The sequence below is a fragment of the Trachurus japonicus genome, chromosome 6 (genome assembly GCF_045865225.1).
Source record: "Trachurus japonicus isolate A0001 chromosome 6, Traja_1.0".
Lineage (NCBI taxonomy): Eukaryota > Metazoa > Chordata > Actinopteri > Carangiformes > Carangidae > Trachurus > Trachurus japonicus.
Genome location: NC_140912.1, coordinates 30,996,406 through 31,021,109, shown reverse-complemented (window position 1 = coordinate 31,021,109; position 24,704 = coordinate 30,996,406). Strand labels below are relative to the sequence as shown.

The window sequence follows — 24,704 nt, the reverse complement described above, 5'->3', positions numbered from 1 at the left end:
TTTTTTTAAGTCTACTCCGCTGCTGCTCTCTGTGCCGCCGGACGCAGCACAGCATGCAGATCGTATGTGAGGGTGATGTCCTGCACCCCGGCTTTAAAAAAATCCTAGTGGAAACACTGGTCTGCTCCATAGATGAGAGTAGCAAGTGAGGCCACGCCCCCATTCAGGTGAAAACAAACTGCTGGCTTTGACTGGCGGTAAATACAAATCCCGCCATAGTCCGTCTTGAATTCGCCTATTAACATTAACCGGCCTGGAAACCTCCTGCAATAGCTAACATTTGTCAGGCAGACAGATATATCACGTCGTTTTACCGAAAAAATTAAAGATTTAGGGAATGTATGTCCATACAGCCTACCGGAGAATGAGCCCACTCAGCGGCGAGAGGTGTGGTATATAATGCTGACTGCAACCTCAACTGTCGCCATAGTGCAGTGGATAGAACAGTTGTCTTGAGTGTGGGCGGTCAGTGATCAAAACCCATAACATGTGAATTTATTTTTCCTTGTATATTAGCCCACACATTATGTACAATTTTAGAACGGACCGTCGGAAAATTTCTGAATGTTAGCGGACCTTCAGAATGGCGGTCGCCCCCCCCCGAAATGCTTTACCACACAAGCACATGTGGACTAGCCAGGTCCCACGGCTTGCCATTTTGTCCATTCTTCTTATAGCCTGATGCCATAAATCTCTTCTTTTCCTGTCCCACTCTCTTAAGGCGAGTAGGGAAACTCGTATGTTTTTTAAGTTGTTCTACGAACAACTCAACAACTCTTTGGCATTGTGGTTTTTTGAATTAGCGCCTATGGAACACACTGAGGACTTCTCCTTTGTTTTCACCGGCGAGGGGGCGTGGCCTTTTACGTGACGTAGGGTTACTATCTTCGATGACTATACTAAATAAATGTGCCTATCCAAAGTCATTGTGCTAATATTTTAGTGTGCACTCTGCTTTATCTGTCTATTTTCCAGGTTAAAGCAAACTGATGTGGCACAGTTTTTCCCCTCCAAAAAAAGGATTATGAAGAGGAATGCACACCAGAAAGAGTATCTGAAGAATTAAAATAAGAGAAGTGTTCAGAAGTGTTTTTAAAATGACTAATCGTCAACCAAAAAATAATCATTAGATTAGTCAAAAAATTAATCATTAGACTAATCAAAAAATTGTCGATAGATTAATCGGGAGAAAAATAATCGTTTGGAACAGCCCTAATTATTACACTGTTCACTACACCCACTCTCTTCTGATTGACAGCTCCAGGCCTCAGGACAGTGATGACATCTGGATGGATGGATGGATTTCTTTTAAGCCGGGGTGCAGGACATCACCCTCACTTACGATTTGCATGCTGTGCTGCCAGTGTTGGGAGGGTTACATTTAAAATGTATTCCCCTACAGATTACTGATTACATGTCCCAAAATGTAATCTGTAATGTAATTACATTACTCAAGTAAAGTAATGTAACTTCATTACTTTCTGGATTACTTTTAGATTACTTTAAAATCGCCTGCCTAAGCGCCTTTGACTGGGACACTGAATTTGCTTTGAATGATCTTACACATGATCTTACTGTAGGCTACCGTGGCACATTGAATTAGTGGGCTTATAGTCTAGCAGCAAGTCCTCAAAAAAGGCTTTAGTTTTTGAGATACCCCTACCCGAGGTAGAACAAAACACAACTGTGTTTTTTTTTATCTTTAGGGTCTCCTATTCATGAAATGGAATGTTGTGAACTTTTATTTTGGGGCAAAAATTGTTTTGGGGGCTATTATTTAGAACTACCCCAATCTCTGTAAAACAGATTATTAGGCCAGTCCGCCTAATGGAAAGATGACAAAAAAGCCCATCACTTGAGAATGCTCACTCTTTTCCCATTCATATTTGCTGAGCTATGAACCAGGTGTCTGTCCTACATCACCAGTCAGTCAGAAATTAATTCACTTTTAAAAAATCATGAAAAATGAACCTGAAAACATAGTTGTAATTTAGGCGGAAATAGCATTTTTGTGATAATGGGAAAGGGGGACCCTTAACTTTTCTCTTATTTAACAGAAAATCATAAATTCCTTTCAAATACACTATTACTGTATTCCCTAAGATGTTGTTGAAAAATATCCAGTGGTTGTATGGAGATATCTAGTACAGTTTTATTGTAAATAAGATTTCTTTAGACAAACCTCTTCTCTAAAAACAGCCAAATTGGGTAATTCCGAGTGAGTGATGGGTGTTATAATAGCCTATAAGTTAAGAATGGTCACTCTAATCATACTTTGATTTTGTTTGTGAGTAGTCAGGTATCTATTGCATATGTATCAACAAAAGTTATGTTGATAGTTAATTTAATTTGTGTGCTGTGAGCCCTAAACACAGTGATACAATAGGCGGAAATCATGAAAATGTATTTTCATAGTGAGTTAACATTTTACTTTTTTATGTATTTAAAATTTTAAAGTTGTCAAGTAAAATTCCTTCTCAGTTGAGATTGTCTAGCCCTGCCTGAAAGAAATGTATTGATTCTTTAGTGTTTGTTGGGGTTATGGAACCCACAATAACCTCTGAAGGGCAATGTTGTTATGAGCAAAATAGAGAACCTTTCTAAATTGTACTAAGAAATTTGCTTGTTTTTCCATGTGTCTCCCTCTACAATTTTGATCACAAATGTCAAGCACATCTCTACTAGAAGGTTGAAATGTGTATACTGTAGTACTATCAACATCTCAAACCTGAGTATTATGAGTGGCAAGGTTCCAGATAAGGTCCTCCACATGAGTTTTATCCAGAGAGAAGATATTCTTTCTTCCGAATAGAATCTATTTTGATAAGATTCACAAATTCAATATTCAAAACAATCTCTTCTACACATTCAAACAGAAAGTGTATCAATAGTTGGGAATTACTAGCCTCTGAATCCAGAGAAGCGCTAACTTGGATGAACTAAGGTTCATAATTGCATCAACAAAAGATGCAGCCTCTGCAAATCTGGAAATGCTGGGCGAGTTGACCACTAAATATTGATATCAAAGTAACTATAAAGACAATACAATGTACAGTATTTATCGAAAATGGACCCATTAACAAGTGTGGATAATGTAGATTCATCAATATTAATATGAAAATCTTTCATAACCAAGAGCAAACCTCTTGGGGTCCGCTGATGACCTTCCTCAAATAAAACCAACTTGGTCTGGGTGAATAAGACTGGCAGGTGTGCCTGGTTACATGCTGTCTGGCATTGTGCCCTTTTCAATTGCATCCTTGAATACTATCACTAACTGTTACATCTCCCCCTATTTCTTTTAGTTTTTCCTCAGTAGATTCACCTGTGACAAGAATTTGTCTATATCCTCCTGATCAATTGTGCCTTGTGATGAATACAATATTTGGTAAATGTTTCATTAATCTACCCTCTCTCTGTCACTAAGGTCCCTTTTTCAGTCCCCATAGAGGTTATTAAAGTGTGATTATTGATGTTTAACTCTCTGTGCCAGAAACCTCCCTGCTGCTTCACCTTGCTCCTACTGTAGTACTTCTGTCTACACTGAAACAGTGCATACTCGCCCTTCTTCTGTAGAATAGAGTTTCATTCCAGTTTCATTTTGTTTAGCTGTGGATCAAATTGGAATGCATATATTTTTTCCAAGATCTTTTATTTTTCTCTCCAATTCAAGTAGGTCTAATTGAATAGTAGTTTATTTTTTCAGATAGGAACTGTGTTGAATTAAGCAACCCCTCAAGCAGGCTTTAATTGCATCCCATTCTAGACCTGGGTTAGAAGTTGTTCCTTCATTGAATCCCAATACTCAAGAATTTCCTAATAAACTTACGGGATTTTTCATTTCGAAGTAGGCCATCAGTTGATAAAATAGCCTATGTATTAAACCAATGGTGCAAGGTAAATAAATATGTTTTGAGAGATACTGTGAGTAAAGAAGGGCTCCCCCTCCTTATAAAAGCCAATTTAGCCACTGAGCAGCGTGTTCTGTTTCATACATGTGCACATTTTTAACATGGGGAGACATCAAATGCGGGTCATTTCTCACATATTACCACCATCACTGGCATACAGTATCTCAGAGCTTGACAGGATGTTTGAGGCAGCAGAAGTGTTATATTATTATGGCAGACATTCTTAGGTTTCATGGATGGGCAAATCGTACTATTAAGAGGAAGAAACATCTTCGATATCAAAAGCAAAAGAAAGTAGACATCTGCTTTTTGCAGAGAACTCATTTAAATAATGAGGAATCAACCAAGTTACAAAGGGATTGGCTTGGTGAAATATTGCTTATTCATCTAACCAGCGAGGCATCTGTATATTAATTTGTAAAAACTTAAACATCACTATCCACAAGCAACTCTTGGACAGGGAAGGTAGGTGGGTTGCTATCAGTATAGAACTGTTTGGCAGCAGATGCTCTCTTATTTATTTATCTTATTAATATCTATGCACCAAATATAGATTCTCCAGATTTTTTTGCTTACATTTACAATGTGGTGAAACAAGTGGGAAATATGTTATTATTGGGGGAGACTTCAATCAGGTAAGAGACCTGGCCCAGTTAAAAATTGCTAATACAAGATTAGTACACAGTAAGTCCCAAGTAGCCATTGATGTTTTAGAAGAGGAGCTGAGTCTAGTTGACATCTGGAGGACTCTACACCCACAAGATAGGGAGTACACCTTCTACTGAAACCCACATTCTTCATTTTCACGGATTGACGTTTTCCTAATATCCAAACAGTTAGTGAGAGTAACTATCACTGCTTCAATTGGTAACATTGTTTTATCAGATCACGCTCCAGTTGACGTGGTGTTAGGTTCTGGATCTTCATCTGAAAGTCATTGGAGATTCAGAACCTCTCTACTTCAAAATGAAAAATCCTGTAAGTTTATTAGAGAGGAAATTCTTGAGTATTGGGATTCGATGAAGGAACAACTTCTAACCCAGGTCTAGAATGGGATGCAATTAAAGCCTGCTTGAGGGGTTGCTTAATACAACACAGTTCCTATCTGAAAAAATAAACTACTATTCAATTAGACCTACTTGGAGAGAAAAATTAGAGATCTTGGAAAAAATATATGCATTCCAATTTGATCCACAGCTAAACAAAATGAAACTGGAATGAAACTCTATTCTACAGAAGAAGGGCGAGTATGCACTGTTTCAGTGTAGACAGAAGTACTACAGTAGGAGCAAGGTGAAGCAGCAGGGAGGTTTCTGGCACAGAGAGTTAAACATCAATAATCACACTTTAATAACCTCTATGGGGACTGAAAAAGGGACCTTAGTGACAGAGAGAGGGTAGATTAATGAAACATTTACCAAATATTGTATTCATCACAAGGCACAATTGATCAGGAGGATATAGACAAATTCTTGTCACAGGTGAATCTACTGAGGAAAAACTAAAAGAAATAGGGGGAGATGTAACAGTTAGTGATAGTATTCAAGGATGCAATTGAAAAGGGCACAATGCCAGACAGCATGTAACCAGGCACACCTGCCAGTCTTATTCACCCAGACCAAGTTGGTTTTATTTGAGGAAGGTCATCAGCGGACCCCAAGAGGTTTGCTCTTGGTTATGAAAGATTTTCATATTAATATTGATGAATCTACATTATCCACACTTGTTAATGGGTCCATTTTCGATAAATACTGTACATTGTATTGTCTTTATAGTTACTTTGATATCAATATTTAGTGGTCAACTCGCCCAGCATTTCCAGATTTGCAGAGGCTGCATCTTTTGTTGATGCAATTATGAACCTTAGTTCATCCAAGTTAGCGCTTCTCTGGATTCAGAGGCTAGTAATTCCCAACTATTGATACACTTTCTGTTTGAATGTGTAGAAGAGATTGTTTTGAATATTGAATTTGTGAATCTTATCAAAATAGATTCTATTCGGAAGAAAGAATATCTTCTCTCTGGATAAAACTCATGTGGAGGACCTTATCTGGAACCTTGCCACTCATAATACTCAGGTTTGAGATGTTGATAGTACTACAGTATACACATTTCAACCTTCTAGTAGAGATGTGCTTGACATTTGTGATCAAAATTGTAGAGGGAGACACATGGAAAAACAAGCAAATTTCTTAGTACAATTTAGAAAGGTTCTCTATTTTGCTCATAACAACATTGCCCTTCAGAGGTTATTGTGGGTTCCATAACCCCAACAAACACTAAAGAATCAATACATTTCTTTCAGGCAGGGCTAGACAATCTCAACTGAGAAGGAATTTTACTTGACAACTTTAAAATTTTAAATACATAAAAAAGTAAAATGTTAACTCACTATGAAAATACATTTTCATGATTTCCGCCTATTGTATCACTGTGTTTAGGGCTCACAGCACACAAATTAAATTAACTAACTATCAACATAACTTTTGTTGATACATATGCAATAGATACCTGACTACTCACAAACAAAATCAAAGTATGATTAGAGTGACCATTCTTAACTTATAGGCTATTATAACACCCATCACTCACTCGGAATTACCCAATTTGGCTGTTTTTAGAGAAGAGGTTTGTCTAAAGAAATCTTATTTACAATAAAACTGTACTAGATATCTCCATACAACCACTGGATATTGTTCAACAACATCTTAGGGAATACAGTAATAGTGTATTTGAAAGGAATTTATGATTTTCTGTTAAATAAGAGAAAAGTTAAGGGTCCCCCTTTCCCATTATCACAAAAATGCTATTTCCGCCTAAATTACAACTATGTTTTCAGGTTCATTTTTCATGATTTTTTAAAAGTGAATTAATTTCTGACTGACTGGTGATGTAGGACAGACACCTGGTTCATAGCTCAGCAAATATGAATGGGAAAAGAGTGAGCATTCTCAAGTGATGGGCTTTTTTGTCATCTTTCCATTAGGCGGACTGGCCTAATAATCTGTTTTACAGAGATTGGGGTAGTTCTAAATAATAGCCCCCAAAACAATTTTTGCCCCAAAATAAAAGTTCACAACATTCCATTTCATGAATAGGAGACCCTAAAGATAAAAAAAAACACAGTTGTGTTTTGTTCTACCTCGGGTAGGGGTACCTCAAAATCTGAGGGCCCTTCCTGCTAGTCTAACTGAGCAGCTTTCTCTGCTCTACAGTTCAGACAACAGCCTCTGAACCTCCTACTCATGCAGAATACCCTAAAAAAATACATGTTTTTTAAAATAGGTTTTGTTTGTGAGTGTAGAAGCACGGGCGATTTTAGAAAATTTTGGGGGGGCCCGTACAGCGGGGGGCCCCTGTCGTGCCAAGGTGGTCTAGCTTGCAAGCAAAAAGACATACAATGTCTAGACATCCAGAGGTCATACAGACTGCAAAATAAACCCCAATTACACAAAGTACTTGTGTAGTGTGTGTGTAGTTGTATTCTTTGCCACTTACATAAGTGCATATCAAACTGACACCACAGCACCTCTGCTCTGCCAATCTTGCTTAACATTTAATTTTTATAAGATTAGAAAACCCTCATATAGATATAAATAACAATCAAGCTACATTAGTAGAGCAGAATCAAAATGTACTCATTATCTTTTAAAACCTACAATAAAAACAAGCAAATAGAAGGGATATGCCTCTGTTTTGGACATATAGCCCCATTTCTCACAACCGGAGCATGTATCTGAAGCATACAGACCATAATTTCACCGATCCATCAACTATCAACTATCCATCCTCTGCTTCACCATGTGTCTCTTTCAGGCCACACTGTCTTCTTCCACCACATCTGCCCTATTCTCATCTGTCTGTCAGATATTGCTTGAGCTTCACAGAGCTGATGTGTCCTGATTTTCAGCCTAGAATTAGCCTGTCTTTCACAGCAGGCAGACACACACACACACACACACACACACACACACACACACACACACACACACCTCTCTGGTCTGGGCTGCCTGGTTCTTTTGGGCTAGGTGATGGACGGTCCAACCCGACCGGACGCGCTGGTTTGATCTGAGTCGTCAGGCCGGGCAGGGCCTCGGGCGTCATCTCCTTTTTTATTTTTTTATTTTGGCCGGCCTCGCCTCGTAATAATTAATGCTAGTGTGTCGGTCCGTGTCGGGTCCGGGCTTCAACAACTGCGGGTCGGATCTGTTACAGCTTGATGAGCAGGGCGAGTGTGACACAAAAACTGTAGGCCTACTTTTACAGTCTATGACTTAGGCCTACTGTAAACTTACTGCTGAAGTCGGTGTGGTTTTGGTAGGCTACAGCGTGACTGACGTTGCTGTTAAACATGCAGCTCATCATAAACACATGACAGTCCAGGATCCTTTTAAAAACGTCATCCTGTCGCAGTTCATTCATGTTGTTTACCAGAGACCGGACATTGAAGAGGAATATGCTGGGCATCCCGATAGCGCCACTACCAAAATGAAGCCAACTTCACCAGTGACGGCCGACGAGTTTAGTCTGTTTTGTCCGTCCCTCTCCCTTCGCCACAGTGCAACAAGCGTCCGGCAACCTGCGTGTGCGGTAGGCTAAAGTAATCCAAGTAATCCTTTTTTTTAAAAAGAAAGTAACTGTAATCAGAATACATCAATTTAAACTGTAACTATAACGGAATACAGTTACTCATATTTTGTATTTTAATTAGCTACGTAACGCCGTTACATGTAATCCGTTACTCCCCAACCCTGTGTGCTGCGTCCGGGTGCACAGAGCAGAGTGGATTAAAATAAATAAAAAAGACAACACGAGGAAGTGTTTACATCTATGGATAAAGCAGCGGAACTAGTGTTTCCCACAGGTTTGCAAGGAGACTGCGGCGGGTGGTCTGATCGTCCGGTGAGGGAGGGGGGCGCGGGGGGTCCGCAATCGGACCGTATGAGTTTCCTTTTACCGCGGAGCACATGCATGCGCCCTTCGCTGTCTGTTTGTGTGTGTGAGAGAGAGAGATAGCGTCAATAACGGCGAAAGAGCGCTTGCGGAGATGAATGAACGGAATGATATTGCAGCTTCAGGTGCTCGTTCATCGCTGTGGTGCTGCTGTGGTACAGCATGTCTTTTTCTGCTGCACGTGTTACAGTCTATGGTTCACAACCCGACGGTGTTCAACAGTGTTTTTTCTATTTCAAAAGGTATCAATTGGTCTGGAACAAAGATCTTAGCATAGCTTTGATTGTACTTCATGATAATTTTGATATTATGATGCTTTTTTCAAAGTTGTCTCAGCAAAATGTCATTACCATCACAAAAACAAAACACTGATTTTAATACAAAATGATTTGACAAGCAAAGTTTTCACAATCATTCCAGTAAGTACAAAACTCTTTAAGAATCATGTTCTAAATATTTGTAAGTCCATTTAAAATAAATTTTAACAGCTATTTCTCTCTAACTTTTTAATATATTGCCTTTTCTCAAAAATGAAATATTGCGTGTTAATCAGAATATTTGAATTGCAATGTATATTATTTCAGAAAATGCAAATTTAGACTTTTCAACATTACTACAATGATTGAGGTAAAATCCATGTTGACAAAAAAGTAACATTTTTTATCAAAAAATTTATTGTGATGGTAATGACAATGTATTCCCGTAATGATAACACGTTTTGGTAATGACGTAACAATCAACACTGATGTTTTTTTGTTATTGTTTTTCACAACAAACAAAAGATTAAAGAAAAATTACTTTTTAAAAACAATAAAGACAAAACAATTAAACACTTAACCTTCCATTAAAATTAATTACTTGGTAAACTACCACAGCATTGCTTATGGCAAGGCAAGGCAATTTTATTTGTATAGCCCGTTTTTACAAACAGTTTGTCTCAAAGGGCTTTACATGGCATCATAACAACATCCTCTGTCCTTAGACCCTCACATCCACTGAGGAAAAACTCCATAGAAAACCCTTTTAACAGGGAAAACCAGGAGAAACCTCAGGGTGAGCAACAGAGGAGGGATCCCTCACCCAGGACGGACAGACGTGCAATAGATGTTGTTACAGACAAGACAGATGTAACTAGAAAAAGAAACTAGAAAACTAGAAAAAGAAAGCCTTTCCAGCAGGAAATGCATGTGAATGCTGAAAGTAGCTGAAGGCCATTGCTGAAGCAATGCCAAATGAACCAATGCTGAATAAAGGGCTAAAAGCAGTAGAAATTTAAAAAATGTATACGAAAATGTTGAAATCCTGCATGTTTATGTGTAACAGTTGAAAAGTTTGAAGAGTTGAAATCTGCAGCAAACCCAACAGTAAAGAAAACTGATGAACCAGTGCTAACATAGCTGAAGCAATGGCTGGGAATCTATTAAAGTAGAGCATGTAAGAAGGAGGCTAATTTTGTATAAAACGGTTGGAAATAGTTGAAGATTATTATGAAAAGATGAAACATTGAAGTGCACGCGTAGATAGATGGATAGATAACTGTATGAACCATTATTATATGAACCATATTGACTGTTTGGTTAAGCTGGGGCCATGTTGACGTCTTAAAAAATAAAAAATAAAAAGTTACATTACAGTTGGTTACTTTTCAATTAGGCTAGTAAATAGTAAATTAAGCTAAAATATTCTAGTTATAAGGTAATAAACCCATAAATTGCCATTACCGTCACTGATTGTCATTACCATCACAGTCACTTTTGTGATGGTAATGACACGTGATGGTAATGGCAATTTTGACTTTTTGCTGAAAATGTTGGCTATGTTTTAGACTTACTAAGCTAACTGGTTAGCTAGCATACAATGTACACTGAATATACTGTACGTAAATAAAGTTACATTTCTTATTAATGAATTAAAATACTCAAATAGTAACCTGTTTGGTAATGACACCTAATAAACATACTCTCAGATTAGGATGTACAAAACATCAAATGAATTACATATGTGGGCATCAAAAAATCTGGCTTCTGCCTCATGTCTGGGAATGTTCCTTTAGAGCATCTAATTTGCATGCAACAATGTAAGTAACTGTTTGTAAAAGCTTAATTGATCTCTAAAATGTTGAGTGTGATGGTAATGACAGATGTATGAGGGACAGCGATATTTAACTATAAATAAATTGCAAATTGAACAAATATAAACTAAATGAATTTGAAAAATGTCTTTTTAAGTTGTTATGAGGAAATGCAAAGTAACATTTTAATGAATTTAGCACTTTTTATTGCTTTACTATAGAGGGGATGTCAAAAAGTCTGGGTTGGGGACAAGCCCAAAACAGTGAAATTCTTGCACATTTGAATTTTCAACACACTGAAAAAGTATTAAAATGTCATCATTGAGACACAGTTATTTTTTTCATAGCTACTACAACCTAACCTTAACAAATACAATAATTGTTTTTTCTAAAAAACATTTTTTTCTTGAAAATTCATCCTGGGGACAGAAAAACTCCCTTATTTGAAGAATCACCCATTTACGTCATCGACGTAAACGGAAACAACTCGACGGTATGTTGCATGTGTCGACGTATTTACGTCATCGACGTAATCGATTAGGTCGATTAATTGGGACAGCCCTATTCAGGTCAAACACTCTGTTGGTTCAGGAGCAGTTCAACCAGCTGCAGCTGAAATGTTTCCTGGTACACTCTGAAATAAAGTCTGATCAAAACATCTGGAGAGACTCAGAGCACAGCTGCCAACAGCTGGTTTCATCACTGAGATCTCTTCTCCTGAATGTGACACAGTGAGCCATGATGAGACACTGAAGTCATGAGGAGAAACTCCTGATCCCAGTAGTTCATCACTGTGACTGATGGAAGCTGCACAGCTCATGTTTGAAACACTCAAGATTTTGGCTTTAGTATAAACTGTGTTAGGACGAGTCAGACTATAACAGAGGACGTCAGTGGAGTGGGCGGAGCTTCACTGTGGCCTACACCACCTCTGGATATGGTCTGGGTCAGTGTTTCCCAAACTTTTTTGTCTTGTGTACCCCCTGAGCCGTTTTGCCATACCACAAGTACCCCCTCCCTCATACGTGTTGATGATTCTCCAAAAGTGGTCATAACGTAACACAACTGATTAAGAAACGAAAATCATTTCAATTTCTCTCTTCAATTTGTACAAAGATATTTTACACTATTCTCCTGCATTTTAGTTGTTTCTGGCTGTTGTGGTATTTGTTGTGGTGAAATGTGTCTTCACAGAGTTGTAGGACTGTCACAATACTAACATTTCAAACTCAATGCCAATACCCAGGAAAATATTGAATATGACATCATATTCAATACAGCAGCAGTGCCTCCTAGCTTATTATCGTTCCTTTATTTTATTTTTATTATAATCAAAAGGACTTATAACAGATGTTTGTTTGTTTTTAATTAAATGAAAAGCTAACTAAGAGTTGTGCAATTCCAGCATGTTGCTATTGTTTCATTACATTAATTACAATGCATCCCCTCTCCTCTGACGGGCGGGGCTCCCCCCTCCCTCACAACACACACACACACACACACACACACGTGCATGCAGACATTGGAGAAAAAGAGAGGAGACGAGAGAGGAGTGTTGCCGTTAATATCGCCATTTTAACTTACGGCTAAATTGACCCTACGTGCGTCTAGTTCTGTGTAACTCTGTTACTCACTCAGGTCTAAACGCTCTGGACGCTGCCTGCTCTCCTCTGCTCTGCTCTGCTCTGCCTGTCCAGTGCGCGCGTCGGGCGCTGTGGGGGCGTGCTGTTAATATCGATACATTTAGAAACCAGTAATGAATCCAGATGCGCCGTTTTGCATCAATACTTTTGACAACTATACAAAGCTGTGCTACAGGTTGTTGTCTTCTGGGGGGGAACTAGTTGTGGCGCACGTACCATTTCAGTAATGGGCTTATGAAGTGACTCGAATATCTACTTATCATCTTGGTAATATATTAATTAATGTTTCTACGTACCCCCTACAATGTGCTCACGTACCCCTAGGGGTATGCGTACCCCACTTTGGGAACCATTGGTCTGGGTGATCAAATCTGATGTCATCAATGCATCAATCACCTGAGACAGATGTCAATACTGGGTGTGAACGGGGCCATAGAAAATGTTCCAGCTCCTCCTCCTCTATCAGACAGTGTGTGTGGCTACAGCAGCCTCGATACCTGAGAGAGTCCAGTCTCCAGTCTGGATCCTCCAGTCCAGCAGACAGCAGCTTCACTCCTGAGGCTCCTGGATGATTGTAGCTCAGGTCCAGCTCTCTCAGATGGGAGGGGTTGGAGCTCAGAGCTGAGGCCAGAGAAGCACAGCCTTCCTCTGTGACCAGACATCCTGACAGACTGAACACACACAACAACACACAGGAAACCACTGTCAACACCTGGAGGTGTGTTCAAGTGTCATCAGATAAACAGCTTGATGGATTCTCACCTGAGAGTCTCCAGTGTACAGTGTGGACTCTCCAGTCCACCAGACAGCAGCTTCACTCCTGAGTCCTTCAGGTTGTTGTTACTCAGGTCCAGGTGTCTCAGACTAGAGGACTGGGAGCTGAGGACTGAGGACAGAGCTTCACAGCTTCTCTCTGAGAGGTTACAGTCGCTCAGTCTGAAGAGATGATCATGAGGAATTGAATTTATTTTCTGTCCTGTTGAAAAGACATGTGTTTTTAATATAATGATGAATAAATCCAACTATCTCTACACTTACAGAGCTTTGTTGGAGGCTTTGACCACTGGCAGCAGCCTCAGAAGAGCCTCCTCTGAAGCAGAGTATTTCTTCAGGTCAAACTCATCCAGATATTCTCCTGATGACAGTAAGATGAAGCCCAGAGCCGACCATTGAGCAGGAGTCAGTTTGTTTTTGGAGAGACGTCCTGATCTCAGGGACTGTTGGATCTCCTCCACTAGAGAACGATCATTCAGTTCGTTCAGACAGTGGAACAGGTTGATGCTTTTCTCTGCAGAGGGAGTCTCTTCAATCTTCTTCTTGATGTATTGAACTGTTTTCTGATTGGACCGTGAGTTACTTCCTGTCTGAGTCATCAGACCTCGTAGGAGAGTCTGATTGGTCTTCAGTGAAAGACCCAGGAGGAAGCGGAGGAACAAGTCCAGGTGTCCATTTGGACTCTGTAAGGCCTCGTCCACAGCACTCTGGTAGAAAGGTGTAGATGTGTCTCTAAAAACTTGAGACCACAGAGATGTTGTTTGTTGTTGTGACATCAGGTTGAGTCCAGAGTTGATGAAGGTCAGATGGACATGAAGAGCAGCCAGAAACTCCTGAACACTCAGATGGACGAAGCAGAACACCTTGTCCTGGTACAGGCCTCTCTCCTCTTTAAAGATCTGTGTGAACACTCCTGAGTACACTGAGGCTGCTCTGATATCGATGCCACACTCTGTCAGGTCTGATTCATAGAAGATCAGGTTTCCTTTCTGCAGCTGCTCAAAAGCCAGTTTTCCCAGAGACTCAATCATCTTCCTGCTCTCTGGACTCCAGTGTGGATCTGTCTCAGCTCCTCCATCATACTTGGCCTTCTTCAGTTTTAGATAAACCACCAGGAAGTGGATGTACATCTCAGTCAGGGTCTTGGGCAGCTCTCCTCCCTCTCTGGTCTTCAACAGATCCTCCAGAACTGTAGCAGTGATCCAGCAGAAGACTGGGATGTGGCACATGATGTGGAGGCTTCGTGATGTCTTGATGTGGGAGATGATCTTTCTGGCCTGCTCCTCATCTCTGAATCTCTTCCTGAAGTACTCCTCCTTCTGTGGGTCAGTGAACCCTCTGACCTCTGTCACCATGTCAACACACTCAGGAGGGATCTGATTGGCTGCTGCAGGCCGTGTGGTTATCCAGAGGCGAGCAGAGGGAAGCAGTTTCCCCCTGATGAGGTTGGTCAGCAGCACGTTGACTGAGGTGGACTCTGTCACATCAGTCAGGATCTCAGTGTTGTGGAAGTCCAGAGGAAGTCGACACTCGTCCAGACCGTCAAAGATGAAGACGACCTGGAACTGATCAAAGCTGCAGATTCCTGCTTCTTTGGTTTCAGAGAAGAAGTGATGAACAAGTTCCACCAAGCTGAACTTTTTCTCTTTCAGCACATTCAGCTCTCTGAAGGTGAAGGGAAATGTGAAGTGTATGTCCTGGTTGTCTTTGTCTTCAGCCCAGTCCAGAGTGAACTTCTGTGTTAAGACTGTTTTCCCAATGCCAGCCACTCCCTTTGTCATCACTGTTCTGATTGGTCGGTCTCTTCCTGGTGAGGCTTTAAAGATGTCTACTTGTCTGATGGTTGTTTCTGGTCTGTCTGGTCTCCTTGAAGCTGTTTCAATCTGTCTGACCTCATGTTCATCATTGACCCCTCCAGCCCCTCCCTCAGTGATGTAGAGCTCTGTGTAGATCTGGTTCAGAAGGGTTTGGTTTCCTGCTTTAGAGATCCCCTCAAACACACACTGGAACTTCTTCTTCAGGGCAGATTTGAGTTTACGTCGACAAACTGCAGCAAAATGTTCTGAATGAAAACACAAGAAATCAGACCAATTACAGATTTAACATGATAATTCCTCTAAATAACAATTATATGAACATGTTTCCCTCCATATGTTGATGTCAGTGAACGTCTCATTTGTCCATCATGTTGAATCTTTACAGAAATCCTCTTACTGCTCTGCAGACGCTCAGCCAGCTCCTCCTGCTTCCTGCTCCTCAGGAGCTTCACTGTGATCTTCACTAATGCCTCTCTGATGCTCCTCTGCTCTTCATCCTCACCATCCACCACCTCCTCATCCTCCCTCTGACTCCCTGAGCATTTTGGGTAATCTGGACTCAGAAGCTTGTGGATCTTCTTCAGCTCGTTCTTCACAAAAGTGAGCATGTTCTCCTCCAGCAGCTGGAACAGAAACTCTATGAGTGACAGCATCAAACTAAAACCTGACAGACTGACAATCCACTGGTGTCAAAGTGCAGCATGGAGATGATTGTGAACACAACAGATGTAACAGCAGCTGTTGGACATGTACCCACCATAAACATGGAGTCCAGGTGTGTTTGATGCTGCTGGGCAGACTGACCACTGGGAACCTCTGAGCTCTCCTGGTCCACTCTGTGGAGGAATCAGTGTCAAGTGAACATCAGTACAGAGAGATAATACAAGATGGACTTTATATGTTCCCTGAGGACGTTCACAACAGAGATTTCAGACCTGGTCCAACAACACGTCGTACAAACTAGTTAATTTCTACAATAACCTGAGTCTGACTGTCAGTTACAGCTTTTAATTTAATAATCTGGTCCTTTGAGTCGTTGCTCTCTAAAGATAGACAACTGGGTTCAGGAGAGTCTGGTCTCTGCTGCTGGATCACAACTGATGTTAAATAGCTTTAGGATTTCAAAAATAAGAAAATTAAAACAGAAAAAAGATGAGGGCCAATAAGTTAGTAATTTAATGGCAATAATAAAAACAGTTAAAATTGATAATGATAATTTCATCATAATTCATAAAAGATTTAATGTCTTACTTTAAAATGTATGAGTTAATGATAAAAATGTTCTGTGTCTTTAAATTCTTTGCTATGATATCACCTGACAGTTGTAATTGTGACCGGATGTAACAGTTGTTGGTTTGGAGTCAGATAATGATGGAAACAACACAGTCTTTTTACCGTGCGCCAGACATTGTAATTTACTTTCAAGTTTTCAAGTAAACATTATAAAATCAAAGGAAAGTCGTCATGTCTTGTCGCTCACGTAACAAAATGGTGTTTGTGGACTGAGTTAATGTTTCTAACCTACTTTGAACGGAATAATCAATTTTTGTCAATAGACAACAAGAGAAGTGACAATGTCCCTTTAAATAGTTTTAGATTTTCAAAAAAATAAGAACATGAACACAAAAAAACATGAACCTTAATAAAAAACAATGCTTGATTTGTTTTCTTATTCCTGAAGATAAAAGCTGTAAACAATGATGATGATGGATTTTTCCACCTCAGAAAATGTCATTTATCTTTTTGACTCTACAGGAAGAACGTTCAACAGAGACTCAAAAGCTTTGAAATTTAGGTTTGTCTTACATCTGAACAGCTGATCCACGTCCTCCTTTAAAGTTAGTGCCCCAGTCCTTTGAGTCGTTGCTCTTTAAAGACAGACAGCTGGGTTCAGGAGAGTCTGGTCTCTGCTGCTGGATCCTGAAACAACAACACAACTGATATATATTTTCTTGGGGGGTGGGGGGGTGCCTTTAATTGACAGGACAGTTGAGAGAGAGACAGGAAATGGTAGGCGGGGGAGGGGGGCTTGGGCTGACACGCAGGATAGGGCCACTCAACGCGGGTGCATGGGGCGGGTGCTCTACCAACTGAGCTAAATACCGACCCTGATGAAAGATTTTTTCACCCCAGAAAATATCATTTTTTCAATTTCTTCTTCAATCTTTTGTTCTGTAAATGATACAATAATACTCCCAGTATTATTGTTTTGTTCTGTAGATGAGTTGAAGTTTCTATCTTTACCTGAATTTTGCTCGTTCTCTCTCTCAGTATTTATGGACGTTTGTTCGTCTGCTCCTGTAAAAAGCAGCTGCTGAGATTCTGCTTCAGCTCCTGTGACTGATCTGATCCTCTGTCTCTGCTCTCTGTGTCTGACGTCACTCTGAACTCACTAGAAATCACTGATCGGCCCCTCGCCCTGTTGCACACCTCAAAGCTGCCACCAGGAGGCGACTTGATGCAGCCAACATCACCATGTTCCTTCTACCAGGTGGAAACAAGACCATCAACATTTAGAGCAAATGAAAAGATGATTTTAACCCAGTGGTTACTTCCTGTTTTACGTAGAAGGTGCTGACACATTTCCTGTTGCTACTGGGCTGCACTGTGATAATTACTGAATATTAACATGTGGATGTTCAGGCAGGGACTCTTTACTGCAGCTGGACAATGTCAATGTGTGTCTGAGTCTTTTTGACTCCACAGGAAGAACATTCAACAGAAACTCAAAAGCTTTGAAATTTAGTTTTGTCTTACATCTGATCAGCTGATCCACATCCTCCTTTAAAGTCAATGAACCGTTCATTTGACCGGTCACTCTTTAAAGACAGACAGCTGGGTTCAGGAGAGTCTGGTCTCTGCTGCTGGATCCTGAAACAACAACACAACTGATAAATGTGCAGGTTGGAGAAAAACTGATGAAAAATATCTTCAATCTTTTAATAAACACAACAACTGACTTTTAGAGAGAAAAGTCTGACAGTTTTAATTCTGACCTTTGACCTCTGGTCTGGTCCTGATGTCCCCCACACAGAGTGGTTTTAGAGGGAGGGGCTCCCTCCTCTCTGTCCTCACACTGATCCATGCTGCTGAGGTCACATCCACATCAGCTCACACACACTTTGTAGCTTCACCTGCAGAGGAAACACACATCATTCATGTGCACAGCAGCTCACATGTCCATCATGTCTCCAGCTGCTCCTCCACTGATTGGCTCTTCTTCTCTGCTTCATATCAGTGTCAGCTGAATGCAGTCACACAGCAGTGAGGAAGAGGAAGCTGCCATCAGCTGCTGTACTTCTACTATCAGTCCACTAGATGGCGTCATGAAGCTGCAGTGAAGTGAAGAGCAGCCCAGCAACATGATCCATGGACGACTGTTTCCATCCACTGACACACACAAGGACTGAGATCCACTGAGTTGATGTGACACAGTCTCTGTGTGGACAGCGTCCCTGTAGAAAACCACTGGATCAAACAAGCTACAGCTGATTGTTACACACACAACAACTGGGCCTCAACTCAGCTGCAGTACAAGCAGGAAGTAGCACAACAAGGAAATACTCAAGGAAAGTACAAGTACCTGACAACTGTATTGACAATAGGCAACAGTAGGCTACTGATCACCACAATCATCAACATCATATTAAAAACCCTGTGAGCCGCTCAGCCCACAACACTGAGTCCACATCAGTCCTGTAGTGTAAATCTTTTAAAAATAAACTGCAACAGCAATGTGCAACAACAACAATTAGTGGGGTTTTTTTGTAATTACGCAGGAATTCTCTAGGGATTGACAGAAGTTACGCAATATAGATTTAAAATAACCACTCAACACCGTTCAACTACTGATCATTGACCAACTCTGCTTCTGCTCTTCTACCGACAACAGGTTCTGTCGGTCCAGACTTTACAGTTACAGCTCTGACTCAGCTACAGTAACATTATAATAACACAACAACAACACAACGAGAAGTTGAAGGGCAGAGAACTCAGGTAACAACAGGTGTTAACGGGGAAAACATTCAAAGTGTTCACCTTACCTTCACACGAGAAAATAAACTGCGACACAACCGCTGGGTCAAAGTCAAAGTAAACTTTGAACAGGACGTGGGGGAGGGGAGGGTCATGATCTGAGTGGAGAGACTGGTGTTTTTACTGCTGTTTATTTCAACCACTGAACCATAAAGGTTAAATATTAAAGACATTATCGACCTTCAGTCCGCCGCTTGCCAGAAGAACATGTGTATTTCCCCTGTGCGTTGTCAGGACCGTGAGCAGGGGGCGACACTGACCCGCTGCAGCAGGTTAAGTGTGAAGTACAGACTCATGTTTCTATGTTGTATCAGACGGCTGCATTGTATAGGGTAAGCAGCAGTAATGAGCTGCCTCATGTTTTTGGTATGATTATATTGTACAAGGTCACTGCTGTTTTTTTTGTGCCCTGTTTTAGTCTAAAAGCCTGTTGTGGGAAAAATAAAATCATTTTCATTGCAATTAAAAAACATCCAGCTTTAAAAAGAAAAAGTTCCTATAAAACCATCTGAGGGGAAAACATGAAGAAGAGAAGAGTGGAGGGGCTGCAGGCGTCCACACACCTTTATCAGTCAGGGGGGAGAGAACAAAATCATTAACTTTGTATTAATGACAAGGGGTGGTGTGATATGTTCATACAGCCTATGTGGGAATGCCAAAATAAAGAGGTAGATTAACCTTTTCCTTTTATCAATGTAAAGACCAAATGTGCCTGAGATCAGTTTTCAGATCAGATAAATCCTACCAGCACATTTATTTTGTGGCGTCCTCCTCTAGCTTTACCTCCTACCAGCAAACTAGCAACCAGCCACACATCCTCAGATTATTAAAAATATTACTTTTGGTTGCTTGCAAAAAAATTTAATAAATCAATGAAAACAACAACTTCTTCACAGCTGCTTGTAGATATTTTTATTCACTGCAATTGTATGATTATTTAGGGGGTTATATCAGTTATATTAGCTGGATTTCATTACGCCCATAATAAATGACAGTATGTGTGTAGCTGACGACAGCATCAGTAGCTACAGAAGCTGGCAGAGGTCACGTCAGGACTCAGACAGGAAGTGAAGCAGCGTGTGAAGTGTGAAACATGATCCAGTGGTTTAATGGAGCCTGATCCAGCCTGACAGATCCTCCTGCCAGCAGCTCAGCCACTGGTTTGTGAACTGGGTGATGATGTGTTAAAGGGACAGTTCAACATTCTGGCAAATTCTCCTCTCACCATAATCCCTATAGTCATAGCAGTAGGTTCATTACCTTTAATTATCGGTGCATGTTGTTTTGAGATCAGCGGGGCAGAGACGTGAGCTGCTCAGTGACACAATCCAACAACTCCACAACGCTCTGGTGGACAAGTTGTGACCTGCACATTCACCACACTATGAAATAATCATGTATAATTATGTAACATTACGACACATGAAGCAAATACTCTGAACTACTGGTGCTTTTGAAATCCCTCCGCCCAGCAGCCGTGTCTGGAAAGTAGTTCCGGCTGCATTTGCCTCTAAAACAACTCTGTCTCGTACCTGCTGTCACCTGCTACAGTCAGACGTGCCAAATAAGAAACATGGTCTTCAGCATGAGTTCATGTTTATTTCATATTTTATTGTGTCAGATTGAAACCATACAACTATGTAGTGTAGTCAAACAGGAATGTGCACGGCCAATCAAATCCCAAACAATCCATGAACCAATCAATGATCACTAACGAAAATGAATTCATGGGTGTTAATTGGCTCCAGTTTCCAAGAAACAGCAGTTAGGTAATAATTATAGAAATATATCATAAAAACAATCTCAGTCTCAACGTCAAGATAAATATAAATCTACAAAAGTCATGAACTCAGCGTCATGGTAACAGAAAAATCATTAGCTGGTAGGATGAGTAGCTGATGGTTTTTGTGCTGCAGGAAATGAACATTACATATAAAACTGATTCAAATTGTTTTATTTGATTCAGTAAAACCACAAAGAAAAATAAATCACATGTAATTCATTATATTCAGCGTCTCTACAACATTATGTTTGTTTCCAGTTGTGTTTATTGTTGTGTCTGTTTACCTGTGACCAGCTCACAAACAGCCTGTAAAGTTGAACATGAACAGTGAATTTGTTTAAAATGTGTTTTTCTCCTCAGTGACGCTGGCGGCTCAGAGACTTTTAGCTTGGTGATATTAGGCCTCGTCCTTCATCAGCAGCTGAGTAAAAGTCACCGTGGTTTTTGTCCTGTAATAATCGACGCTTCCATCTTTAAAGGAAGAGGAAGAAGTTTACAAGAATCATTGAGAAGAGTTTAAAAAATCAACTGATTTAATCCATGAATGTGACAACGTGAGTGAGAGACAGAGACAGACATGTAGAGACTGAACTGTCTGTTCAACAGTGAGAAGGTTTCTGTGACAGGAGGAGACTCTGATTCACTCAACACAGAGACACTGAGGAACCAGACCAGAGTCTAAACCCAGGATACAGAGGTTGAGTGAAGGTGGTGTTGAAGGTGTAGAGGTGGATCAGTGAGTCAGAGGAGACTCTGTAGAAGGACAGAGAGCCAGCAGGACAGTCCACATACACTGCTACTCTGTTAGAGACAGAGGAGGAGGAGGAGGAGGAGGAGGAGGAGGAGGAGGAGGAGGAGGAGGAGGTGATGTCTGTCCGTCTGCCATTGTGCCAGACGTAGTAACGACCATCAGAGCAGCTCAGACTCCAGGACTGATCGTTCCCTCCAAACCAACAGTCTTCACTGTCTAAACCTCTCCTCTCCACTCGACCTCCCAGTAGCAGCGACCAGTCAGGCCACATTCGAATATTAATTTTCACATTTGTTGACAGCCCTAATATTATATATGGTGATCATAATAATGATGAGAAAAGAAAATGCATTACCCAAATTTGTGGCCTATAGCAGGATTCAAACCCAGACTGACAACAAGTTTGGTTTACTGGGGGAGCTGCCCTATCACGTGAGCTATTACTACTAACTGATGTGTGTAGCGCACTCACCAACTTTTAAAAAATATTTTTGGCTCACATCAGCACGACTGCATCGCAGCGGTCGCAGTTACCTCGCCCCCCCCCCCTCTGCAGCAATTCGCAGTCCTCCATTGTCTCCAAAACATTTGCCTGGCTGCAGCCATTTCCGATTCTTTGTGAATAGGTCTTACTGAGTTAGGAGTCCTCACGAGGACTTTTAAGCTCTCCCAGACTTAGGAGCTACTTTTAGGCCTAAAATACTTTGTGAATTACTCGTATTTAAAAAACTAGGAGTCCTAAATTTAAGACTGACACGCCCACTTTTTTTAGGAGTTGCTCCTAAATTCGGCCCTTAGGAGCTACTTTTAACCTTCAGATTCTTTGTGAATACGGCCCCAGATATTTTTCTCATGACACAATTCAATCGGATCACGAAATAAAATTTTGACTCCTGTTCACTTACATGGAGACTTTTTCTGAATTGAGGTCCCATGGCGAGTTTCTCTTCCGCTTAGGCTCTCTATAACCGTGAAGTAGGGATGTCACAATTACTTGTTTTCACAATTAATCGCGGTATTAATCGCCACAATTAATTGATCGCAAAGATTCCTAAATACCGTCAAAAGATCATGTATGAACCGTGTTGGCAGATGTGCGCCAAAGTAAAGGTAAATGCACAGATACTGGTCCATTTACCTAACGTAGCATTGAATTTAAATGCTAGAGTGTCATTTGTAATTTAAAAAAAAAGATTGAAATTAACTTAAACATTTGGTATCGATGACACTTCCACTGGTGGATTAATAATTGGTCATATTTTAATAGATATTTAAAATATTTTATAATTTTTAACTATATTTGAATTTACACATTAATAGTATTGTGAAATTAATCAATGCATAATAATCGTGATAAATGTAATACCGTGATTATTTCTCTGACAATAATCGTACCAAGAAAATCTGTAACCGTGAAGGATTTTTTTTGTCATATCGTCTCATATTGTGTGTGTGTGTGTGTGTGTGTGTGTGTGTGTGTGTGTGTGTGTGTGTGTGTGTGTGTGTGTGTGTGTGTGTCCTCACCTGGGCGTCACTCTGCTGCTCTCCATCGTCCCTCAGCTCCTCCGACGGCTCTCTGATGGACATGCGATGTTTCACCGCCGCCGCCGGCGCCACCGCCCCCTCGTCGGCGCCCTCGGTGTCCGACGTGTTGGGCGACTCGGCCAGATCCAGGAACTCGTCCCGCCTCTGGCCCCGGAACCGGATCTTGTCCAGACGCTTCAGCATCGTAGTGGTGGTGGGCGTCGCCGAGAGACCGGGCTCTACCGGGACATGGCCGCCGACCAATCAGCTGCAGAGACTGAGCAGAGGGGGCGGAGCCACAGGAAGCACTGATCAATGAAGGACCCACAAATATTATATCACTAAATAATCAATTAAGACCTGCAGCTTTATTCAAACGTAACTTTATTCTACATGAACAAAAAAGAATCAGCTCCAAAAAAAACATGTTCAGAAACTGTTCAATCAATCAATCAATCAATCAAAGCCAAAATGAATCAGCACAAACAGATACAAGTGTCCAAGATTCAAATGAATCCAGATGTTGAGACTAAACAGCAGCAGAGGATTCCTGCAGCTGCAACATGTTTTAACCTCTGAACGTCTCCAGGGCTTTTATTTTGAAACTCACTGAACTTTATTGTGAGTTCTAGTGGAGGAATGATTCACAAAAAGGTTGGATAATTGATCACCATTATTTGCAAATTAATTAATTAAATACAATATTATTAAATACTGGACTTATTCGCTGCTTTATCAAATGAAACAACAGATATTTTCCTGAAATCCTCGAAGGCCTCACGGCAAAAAAGAACAAAAGAGCTCCAATAAAAACACGACGGCTCCGACAGAGAAGAAACTGTTCAATCAATCAATCAATCAATCAATCAATCAATCAATCAATCAATCAATCAATCAATCAATGTAATCTGAAATGAATCAGCTCAAACAGATACGAGTGTCATGGATTGAAAGAATCCAGATGTTGAGACTAAACAGCAGCAGAGGATTCCTGCAGCTGCAACATGTTTTAACCTCTGAACGTCTCCAGGGCTTTTATTTTGAAACTCACTGAACTTTATATTGTGACTTCTAGTGGAGGATTGATGCACAGAAAGGTCCGATAATTGATCACAAGTATTTGCAAATTAATTAATTAAATATAATATTATTAAATACTGGACATATTTGCTGCTTCATCAAATGAAACTTTATTCTACATGAACAAAAAAAACAAAACAATGGCGGATATTTTTCAGAAACCCTCTGAAGGCCTTTTAATCGAACTGAACCTGAACTAACCATGAGTCCAACCTGAGATAACTGAGCAGTTTAACATGGAGGGTTTTGTTTGTTCAGGAGTCGACCAGGTGTCGTCTCTGTTTGTTCAGGGAGGAAAAACACATTTCATCTGAGTGACGTCTAAACCTGGACTAAAGCTGGATCTTTCTTTGTATTAAAAA

At 40.5% G+C, this 24,704-nt stretch overlaps 2 protein-coding genes across 2 annotated transcripts in view; both read right to left on the bottom strand.

Moving 5' to 3' along the window:
* Window positions 1-24,704, bottom strand: part of LOC146986424 (protein NLRC3-like) — a 478,141-nt gene that overhangs the window by 53,892 nt on the left and 399,545 nt on the right. The gene's annotated exons all lie outside the window — the stretch shown is intronic.
* LOC146986445 (protein NLRC3-like) overlaps window positions 1-24,704 on the bottom strand; it is a 31,314-nt gene that overhangs the window by 2,989 nt on the left and 3,621 nt on the right. Inside the window, exons 2-9 of the mRNA XM_085780210.1 lie at window positions 23,263-23,539; window positions 18,166-18,303; window positions 17,927-18,040; window positions 15,927-16,005; window positions 15,567-15,792; window positions 13,617-15,414; window positions 13,341-13,514; window positions 13,076-13,249 (exon numbers count right to left, since the gene is read on the bottom strand). Of these exons, the coding sequence (XP_085636336.1) occupies window positions 13,076-13,249; window positions 13,341-13,514; window positions 13,617-15,414; window positions 15,567-15,792; window positions 15,927-16,005; window positions 17,927-18,040; window positions 18,166-18,254 (2,654 nt within the window). The 5' untranslated portion in view covers window positions 18,255-18,303; window positions 23,263-23,539. The remainder of the gene's footprint in view (window positions 1-13,075; window positions 13,250-13,340; window positions 13,515-13,616; window positions 15,415-15,566; window positions 15,793-15,926; window positions 16,006-17,926; window positions 18,041-18,165; window positions 18,304-23,262; window positions 23,540-24,704) is intronic.